The sequence below is a fragment of the Sprattus sprattus genome, assembly GCF_963457725.1.
Source record: "Sprattus sprattus genome assembly, chromosome: 16".
Taxonomy (NCBI): Eukaryota; Metazoa; Chordata; class Actinopteri; order Clupeiformes; family Clupeidae; genus Sprattus; species Sprattus sprattus.
Genome location: NC_137914.1, coordinates 28492705 through 28503044, shown reverse-complemented (window position 1 = coordinate 28503044; position 10340 = coordinate 28492705). Strand labels below are relative to the sequence as shown.

The window sequence follows — 10340 nt, the reverse complement described above, 5'->3', positions numbered from 1 at the left end:
CAAAACACCCTGAAACAACTTGTATCTCACATACTTATGCCACCAAAGGAATAAGCAGGGCAATGGCAACCAGGCGCACAGTCCTTCCTCCCTCACTTTAATAACCACCAGCCTCCACTGAATGGTAATGCCTTCAAACGTGGTCAGGTTATTCTTCAGCAATGGGGAATTAAAAGTTATGAGAATCTTTTACAAAATTTGAAGGGTGTGGGCGTGGCAGACCCTCAAACTATGCACTCTTCACAACTCCACTCACTTAAAACATATACATATATTGTCGAAAGTGCACAAAATTAAAAGTGGTGGATCATTATGAGACCATCTGAATGCATGCCAAGTTTCGTGCAATTTTGTCCATGGGGGGCCATACAATAATTTTTTTTATGTGACTGTACACCAACTGGCCTGAAGGTGGCCTGACAACAAATGACAATACATACATTTACCATTCGCCAAACATAAGAGATTTTAAGGGAATGTCTGCTTTTGATGGGTGTGTGAACAGTTTAAAATAGATAGTACAATTCTGAAAACAACATATTGTGTTTGGGTCAATTCAACTTTTCTTTACTTTATGTGAGCTGTTTTAACAAACTACATTGCAAAAGAAAAATATACCAAAAAAATCCACAAAAAAGTATTACACAAAACATTACATAACCAAATCATCAAAATCTATCACAAATAATTCCTTTAATACATAAAAATGAAACACAAACCAATTTACACACACAAAACACAAAAAAACACACAAACACACTGACAACCATGACTCATTCTGTGCCAAAACTACTGAACAGTTCGGCGGTCATATTTTGTAACGCTTTGCGTTACGTCTAGTTTATTTAATACTTGTAATTTCAGATTTTTTTAGAATTTCATTTGCATTTTAACATATCAATAGAGTAAGTATACAGGACAAGATTAAAGTCTTTGAGGGACACATTTAAGAAAACAGGACAACAAAGAGAAGTGGGGGCGAATCGTCTGCCAGGACAGGCCAGCAAGTCTCTCCAAGTACAGGCAGATGAGATGAGGAGGGCGAGACAGAGCAGGACGAAAGGATAGAGGCTGACAGGGGCAGAGAGAGAAGAGGAAGGGAAACGACAGTTATTGAGAAAGGGCGTGTCAGTAATCAAGCCGTTTTCAACACGTCCAACTCCACACCCAATGGTGAAGATGAGTTTTATGGTTGTAGTTTTATACAGTGGTATGTCCACGCAATATCATCACATGAATATTAACCTATGGATGACATTTTTGCTTGATGATATTCCACTGAAGTCAGTACAAGTTGGCCCTAGCTGTGCACATTACAAACCCTGTATTAAGTCTTCTGTGTTGTTGTTCCTGTAAAAACCTGCTGAAATTATGAGTGGTTTATCCGTGTAAATAGGGCTGAAAGGGAAAAGGCGGTATGTTTATATAACATTGTCAATTAAGCATAAAGACATTAATTAGGAATGTTGCTTTTTAAATAAAATACAGAGCTTTTAGTTTGTGTGGCTCTGAAAAGTGCCGTTTGGTCCACACTACAACACATTCCGCTACCATGGATCTCCACTCTCCTTGTTAAAATAGGAGGAGTAGGTCTCCCTGAGTTGGATGGCTCTATGGCTGGCGTTATCGGAGCCCAACCTTGGTGCAGCACTCAGCGCCATTTTCTATCTCTACCCGGCTGACCTCAAGCAGATGGGTTTCTGCTGACCTTTGCTGAAGGTTTCTTCCTGATTGGCAGGGAGTTTTTCCTTGCCCCTGTCGCCGTTGCCTTAAGGGGTTCAGACCCTGGACTCTGTAAAGCGCCTTGAGACAGTTGAATTGTTTTGGCACTATATAAATATTAAAAAGAAAAAGAACTTGACGTAACGCAAAGCGTTACAAAATATGACCGCCGAACTGTTCAGTAGGTTTTGGCACAGAATGAGTCATGGTTGTCAGTGTGTTTGTGTGTGTAAATTGGTTTGTGTTTCATTTTTATGTATTAAAGGAATGATTTGTTAGTCTGGGAAGTCCCGCCCCACTTCTTCCGGCCAAATTGATTTTGCCTCTGCACTGGGTCTGGCCAACTTTGGATAGCCGTTCATTTCAAGATTTCCAGAATCCTTGGAGCCAATCACAAACTGGCTTTTGGCTACCTGGCGCGCCATTGGCGGATTTAAACTTACCACGGCTACGTTACAAAATCTACTGCACGGAGAGTTTTTAAACATTGGACATGGTGGCCGCCGAAGCACCGCAAAACTTCGATAAGGCAAGTTTTCTTTGAAAACAGAACAGAAACTTGCCCTGGAACAATTCATGCAGAAAAAATATGTGTTTGCTTTATTACCGATCGTTGTATCGTTGTATAGTATCGTTGGTCTGATTGGTTAAAGGCGTGTCCAATTACGTGAGTGAAGTGGATCGCTAATGAGTAGTTGGCCAGACTAACTGAGCAAATGAAATGCAGTGAAGGGGCAGGGAATTCCCAGACAAATGATTTGTGTTAGATTTTGATGATTTGGTTATGTAATGTTTTGTGTTCTACTTTTTTGTGGATTGTTTTGGTATATTTTTCTTTTGCAATGTAGTTTGTTACCATTAAATTTGTCGGAGGAGTTCGATCAGATGCGAGGTGTGCAAACGCCGTCAAAACGCATCTTCCACTCAAAATGGCCGACTTCCTGTGGACCTGCCACCATGGCTTCAAGAGACTTTTTAGCGCGTCCAAGCATGATGAAGACGTGTACAGAATTCCGTCAAGCTACGCCAAAATAACCCTAATGCGCAGGGTTTTTTGCAATGTTCTAGGGGGCGCTACAGAGCCATTTTGCCCCATCCATGGACAAAAACTCTACCGAAGATGGACGGTTACAGGCTTGATGTCCCTGGCAAATCTGGTAATTTTTCATGGACTTTGACATATATGCGATTGAGTTATAAGACACTTTGTGATTTGTGGCAAGCACTAACAAGTTGGCAAAGTTTGAGGGTCTGCCACGCCCACACCTTCTGACTAATGAGAAAATCCAATACAACTTTTAGTCGCCCATGGCTGAAGAGTAGCCGGACCACATTTCAAGGCTTTACCATTAAATCTGTCGGAGGAGTTCGATCAGATGCGAGGTGTGCAAACTTTGTCAAAACGCATGTTCCACTCAAAATGGCCGACTTCCTGTGGACCTGCCACCATGGCGTCAAGAGACTTTTTGGTGCGTCCATGCATGATGAAGACGCGTACCGAATTCCGTCAAGCTTCGCCAAAATAACCCCAATGCGCAGGTTTTTTTTAAATGTTCTAGGGGGCGCTACAGAGCCATTTTGCTCCATCCATGGACAAAAACTCTACCGAAGATGGATGGTTACAGGCTTGATGTCCCTGGCAAATTTTGCTAATTTTTCGAGCACTTTGACATATATTCGATTAAAACACCTCATTTTTGCTTTTTAATTTTTAACTAGGTGGCGCTATACATGTAATGACTGGTTATGGTATGGGTTGACATGGCCCCTTGACACAAACATACAATTTGGCCCTCATAGGCCCTACGGTTCTCGGGATATTCGAAGAAAACTGTGTCGTGACACCTACAGGCCAGTTGGTGTATAATCATATAAATCAATTTATTGCATGCCCGTCCCCCCGTGAACGGAATTCCACGAAACTTAACGTGCAGTCAGAAGGTGTCATAATGATCCCACACCTCCGATTTCGTGCAGTTCTGACCTTGTAAACTTACAATTAAAATGTTTTACAACACTCCATTTTTGCTTTTTCATTTGTAACTAGGTGGACCAATACATGAAATAAGTTAGAATGAAATTTAAATCCCACACTCTGGTTTATAGGACAGCCACTGGATTGGCACTTGCCTATTTAAATGCTATGATTCAGCTCTATTCTTCCTCTCAACCACTTCGCTCCTCTGATGAGTGTTTGTTTCCTTACAGTCTCTCCACAGCAAGAGATGGCAGTCAAGACCCTGTTCGTTTGTGGTTCCTCGGTGGTGGAATGACCTACCTAGAGCTGTCCGTTCCAGTGACTGCTTTGGTATCATAAACTCACCTTTTTAACGATCTAATTAGTTAATTCAGTTGAGGCCTACTTTATAGTCATAGTCTTGGACTTTGTTATTTTATAATGATAATAATAACAAAAATAATAATTTCATGAACTGGTACCTAATGTTTTTTTTGGCTAGTATCCTTTCTTACGTTTAAAAAAAATATGCATCTGTTTTCTAATGTCTCTTTTTTTATGTTTTGTAGGTCGCTTTGGATAAAAGATACTAGATACTGCAACCATAACCAAATACTATATAACCATATAACCGTAGTCGTAGCATGTTAAGCTGCACAGATGTTACCGCGGTTTGACAGAAGCACACTCATGACGTAGTCAGTGGCATCACTGCTTCCCGTTCTTCCCAGTGCCTGTAGTTTAGTGTCACACCTGCTTTCAATCCAGCCAGAGACCGAGGCAGCTGGGACTGTGTTGTGGGAAGAGCACCAGAACACTCTTCAAGGTTATCGGTGCGTATTTGTCTGTGAGTAATCATCGTATTATAGTCACATCAGGACTCAGTCTAATCTAAAAGCAGATAAATGTGCATATCAGTTTGACAACTAAGTGATTTCTAGCTAGCTAGCGTTAACTGCTAACGTTAGTTAGCTATGTCTGCAGTTAGTCTGAGATAGTAAGTTTATGTCCGTAAATAACACACACATTCTGTTTGTGGACTTCTGTTCTTTCGGGTAGCTCAAAAATATTCTCAGGTATCTTTGTTGCATGAGTCACAGGTTAGCTTAACGTTACATCAAATAGCTGTGGAGCTACGGCAGCACTTGACGCACTGCCCGTGAAAAAAACATTTACAGTAGCAGTAGTTGCTGAGTAAATTGTCTCATTTAGCCCTGTTTTGCTGAAACTTTAACGTATTTTACGTCTGTGTTCTTGACTTGAAGGGAGGTTTTGCCCGGGCATGGGCTATGATAGCTAGTACGCTAACATTTTCAAAAGACCCATGTTTAGCAAAGGACACGGTGATTGACACCTCCCGTGTCTTTTCGCCTTCCTTTTCAGATGGCTATGAAAATAGAGAACCAATGAGCTGCGAGATATATTCGAGTGGGCGGGTCAGGTCAGAGCTAGCTTCACGTGAAGGGGAGTGGGGAACATTGTGGTATGGACACAAGGTCAAAACATAGGCGTGGGGTGTCGGGAAATCTCTAGTCCTCGTACAGGCAAACGCCAGTGAGTGTTTCTCTGGTTTGCCTTTATTAGGGAGCGTTTCTTTAAGTACCCCAGAAAAGCCTTTCTGCTCTCTACAAATTTCAATCATGTGTAATATTAAACTAAAATGGAAGCAAGCTGACGTGCCACATGCTAGTTATCCATTGCTTAATTTGCCCTCCGTTGAGAACATCTACGAAGTTGGTTAGTGAAAATTCGTGATGTAAACAGAACATGATAAAATAACGCTATATGAATAGAGTGGTTTCATAGAGTAATTAGGAATTAGGTGGTATATCTTAAGTTACTGTGAAAGCTTTTATGTTTACGTAATTGTTCAGATCAGAAAGTCGACTAACAAGGTTTAACATTGTGGACACTGAAGGAGTTCTCCTTTTTAGTTTGAGTACTAATGATAAGCTTCACTCTGTGAAGTATGCACCTTAACCATGTTGCGGCCAATCGATGTACATCATTTGGTATATGGTGTTTCCAACTGGGTTTTCTCAGAGTACTGTTGATGTAATGCCAATTTTTACCATACGTTTTCTTTCTCCTCTGTCATTTGTCACGGTGGCATGTATAGCCAGAGATACACTAAACCGACATAAAAGAACTAGAGTCTTATTAACAGCTTGGTTTCAGTGCAAAGGCGAGTTAATTCTCTCCATAGATATTTGGGAGTGTGACAGACTTTGAGCATTTTCAGCGACAAACGGGAACATCATGAACTCACTAAAGTGACACAGCATTATTTGATTTCGAAGTGTTATGTGTCATGTCTTGGAACCAGTCATATTCTTGTATAGTGTATGCCTACTTTTTAACATGGACATAACGAAACCATGTAAATTCTGTACATTTTTTCGTCTGAGGGACATGATACTATGTTTCTACAATATTTCTTCATCGTACCAGTTGTACTTCCAATCAGAATCCTCTATCTCTCTCCGATGGGCTCCGTCGCCAATTCAACATGCTCATTTGGCCAAAAAGTTGGCAACAGGGCCCGACTAACCAACGGTGTGGGACACTGCACAAACTAGGGCTGCAGACGGTCACCGAGGGTCCGACATTGGTTGACCCTTGGCCTGGTGTGTCACAGGCTTACATGTCCCCCCCCAGTCGCAGGCACTCTGCCTCAAGATCAGCTGTCACCACTGTAAATAAGACAGGGATTAAAGTATTCCGGCACCGTGCCGGATTTCCGGCGTGCAGCGTTTGGCTGCGGAAAAAAAGTCTAATATATTTTTTTTATATATTGAAAACTCGATATCACCACCATTACTTTCGAGTTTATGAGTTCGTCTGCCAATTATATGAAAGGAGCACAACTCTCAGGCTGTCAAAAGAACATTATTAGCCAATCAGAAGTAGATTGGGGCGGGTCTTGGGAAAATGTGCTTTCACCACCGACTTTTCTGTATCGCTCTGCCTATGCTACGTAGATGCCAAAGTAGAGATACTGTCACACCGAAGCAGAGTAAGTTCAAGAATCCTTGGGAAGATGCCCTCCTAGTTGATGAAGGATTGAAAAATAAATGGCGCTGGGCATGGATAGAAGAGATAGGGAAGGACGGTAAGCCTTTTGGTAGCCGGTGTAAGGAGTTAAGAGAAGCAGGTGCTCTCTTGTGCTCAAGAAAGCTACTGTATGCAACTAGCGGGAAAAAAGGGCTTCCAGTGCTTCCACTTATGAGTTAGACCCCGCTCGTAGAGCTGCTGTTCGTGCTATCCAACACACAACGCTTTTACCGGGAGCAACAACCACATCTGATGCACCGGCATATGCGTGTGTACGTTCATCGCAGAACACAATCCAGGCAAGCTCGCCCAACCCCTGGTGAACTTATGCCAAAAAATAGCTGAAGACAAAATTGCTTTGACTAAACTGTCAATATCCAATCAGCATGCCAGCTATTTTAACACACACGGCACAACACCAGAGATTAAAAGACGTATTTCGGAAAAGCTAAAGTTTTCCTTAAATGTCGACGAAGCTACCAACAAGAACCTGGACAATGTCCTCGTTCGTTTTTTTGATGAAGATGACAACGCTGTAAAAACGCAACACTTGCCAGGCAGGAACATGAATATAGCCAATGCCTCAGCAATTAGACAGGATGCTAGAATAAAAGATGTATATTTTAATTTAAGATTATTTCTGAACAAAGTAATTATGGAAATGTTGCAATATAAAACTACATTCTCTACAGTTCACTGTTGCACTTTAGCGGTTTAAAAGGTGAATCACTGTCCTTTTTCATATATCCTCAATGAAATGGTTGCAAATCAAATCTTCTTTCACTGACTGAATTTCACATACCCTTATAACATGTCACCATGTGATTGTAGGTCATCTTGAAATCTTCCAAGGACAAAGCTTAGTAGCAAAACTTGATATCAAAAGAAATTGTAAATGCAAGTACTTTTGCTGACCTTCTTGGGATTGCAGTTTCAAAAGTCCCACCATAATCTGCCGTCATTAATTTCTAAGTGTTTTTTGATTTGATTGTTTGTTTTTTTGCCCCTGTAAATGTGTCCTCCTCACAGGACGACCCCCCCTCGCACTCACCCACATAGAAAAAAAAGTTCAGGCTCAGGATTTGTTTTTGCTTTAATCCCTGATAAGAACTTAATAAGAGTATGTCACATAAGATATTTGATCTCACTGAGTAGAAAGTGTAAGTACATGTAAACAAGATGTGTAGCTGTGCAGTCTTGTTTTGGTTTCTTCACTGGTAGCGAGGGTGTGGGTGTGTGTGTCACTTAAACTTTCTTTCATCTTTGACAACCTTGAACTGAAATAAATGATGATGAGCCTTTCTAAAGTTTATATTATCTCTCCTCCAGGTTCTGAATTTAAACTCTGAGAACAGACCAACACACCCACTAAAAGAAGGGGCCTTTGATAGACGGGCTTCGAGAACGGAAGTAACATCCACCACATTGCCTATCCAAGCAGAAGAGGAGTTGGCGACACTTGCAGTGTGCACTTGCAGAGTGCGGTGGTTGTAAAGGGGACTAAAATGCATCGTTTAAGGACTTGTGCATCACGGCTGCGGCCACTCACAGCCTCTCAGACTGTTCAGAGCCGATCACAGCAGAGGCCAGCACTCCTCAACAGGACGCTTCAGCCAATCAGGCGCTACACTGCACCTGTGGCTGCCGAACCATTTCTGAATGGAACAAGTTCAAACTATGTGGAGGAAATGTACCTTGCATGGCTTGAGGATCCCAAGAGTGTTCATAAGGTAGGTGAAGCATGGAATGGAGGAAAATCAAAGCAATGTCAGCAGCTCCTCTTGTTGCACCTTACCAGTTATTTGTTAGTGCTCACCCACACTATATACTATACTACACTACATACCTACATTAGACATGGCAAAAAAATCAAAGGGCTGGAATTAAATTCCTATTAACTGGGCATAAATATTGCAGCTTTCAAAAAATTGTTTAAAATGACTTGTCACAATTGGTGTCAAGTGGGGAATATAAACAAACGTGTATTTTCATCAATGTAACATTGTCAAGCTTTTAGTTTTACAAGGTAGTCATTCTGTGTGAATTCAACTTCTTTGTTGGCAGTCTTTTAATACACATAACTAGACAAGTATGAAGGATTCTCACTATTTCCATTTTTTTAAATATTAGTTTCAAAAGATGGGTTCTTTTGTGCTCTGAAAATGTCTTGGGGTGTCAAGCTTACCTTTCGCCTCCACTTAAACTGTATTCCAAGTGTTGGTGACATCTTACTACTGTGGTTATTAGTTGTTGTTTTGGGTTTTTGTTGAGTTAAGATTTTTTTTAGGTTTATTAAGTTCTACAGTGAAAATAAATGAATGCAACATTATATAAAAAAAAATATATATAATAGCTCATTTTGTATTATGTCCTGTTTATGATCTATCATCTCATGTGAATGAGAGAAAAACACATCTGTCATACTGACCTGTCGCCCAGGTTCTCCAGGTCGGAACAACCTGGTGGCACCGATTAAATTGCTGAAAAACTTCAGTTGCGCAAGCTGGGTAGTTTCTATCAATTCAAATTTAGCTGTTCTGGTCTGTTAAAGGCAAGCCTCTTGGAAATTAGCAAGTTAGATTGCTAGTTTTAGACAAAAATAATGATCACCTTCACAGTAGGGCTGAACGATTTGGGAAAATAATCTAATTGCGATTTTTCCCCAAAATATTGCGATTGCGATTTGATATGCGATTTTTTTAAATGTTATCCTCTCTTTTTCTCCAACAAAACGTACTGAATGATTTAAATATGACACAATATTAGATACATTTAGTGTGAAATATTCTTTCCCACATTTTACATTTGTATTTAACTGCTCATTACAGAAACAAATCGGTGGCTTTGCCACTGTGCATTTAAGTTATTTAAACAAAGTCAAGTATAAACACAAGGCATGCATAGGGCCAATAGTTTTCCGCGTCAAAAAAAAGCAAATTCCGTGTCACGTTTTTGGTAATTCCGTGATTCCGCGTCAAAAAAATAAAAACAGCCGTATAATGCCTTTCCGCACGTTAACTGTATGAAAAACTCTGTTGATAGTGATGTTGCCTAGCAACGCTGTTTGCGTGCGTGCAGCACCCTCAGTTAAGATACTGTCGAGTTCAGTTTGTCGCAAAGTAGTTGACCATACTGTGCCTTATACATTTCCAATGCTTAAATCATCATTGTTCGACCTGTATGTGAGGCATTATGTGCATACTTAATGAAAGTAAGGGTTTTCATGAAGTTGCTACTGTGATAGATAGTGTATTAAATACCAAATTTTGGGCTACCTGCTTGTGCTATTAGTAGTGATTAGCATGATGCTAAGCGGAGATTTACCCATGTTCTGTTCTTATGTTGATACGCTGTAATAAAGATGGGTTCAATCCTGTTAAGATTTCGACTGGATGAGATATGAATGAGATCCATGTTGCCTAGTGTAATGTCCACTATTACATGTATCTAGTAATATTAGTTGTGTAATTGTTATTGTGTAGCAATAACTCATGGTAATGTAATTCAGTGCAGTGCTAATTAGTCCCCATAAATGAGACTGCTTTGGTAACTCAGTGAATAATACGTGCCCTTCTTAGATTGTTGTTTGCCAGCCATCAACACAACA

The 10340-nt window shown here is 40.5% G+C and overlaps 1 protein-coding gene across 3 annotated transcripts in view; it reads left to right on the top strand.

Moving 5' to 3' along the window:
- The first annotated feature begins 4373 nt into the window (after positions 1-4373).
- Positions 4374-10340, top strand: part of LOC308377522 (2-oxoglutarate dehydrogenase complex component E1-like) — a 57725-nt gene continuing 51758 nt past the window's right edge. For all 3 annotated transcript variants that reach the window (XM_080854213.1, XM_080854212.1, XM_080854214.1), the window contains exons 1-2: positions 4374-4512; positions 8063-8463. In XM_080854213.1, the coding sequence (XP_080710339.1) occupies positions 8239-8463 (225 nt within the window). In that variant the 5' untranslated portion in view covers positions 4374-4512; positions 8063-8238. The remainder of the gene's footprint in view (positions 4513-8062; positions 8464-10340) is intronic.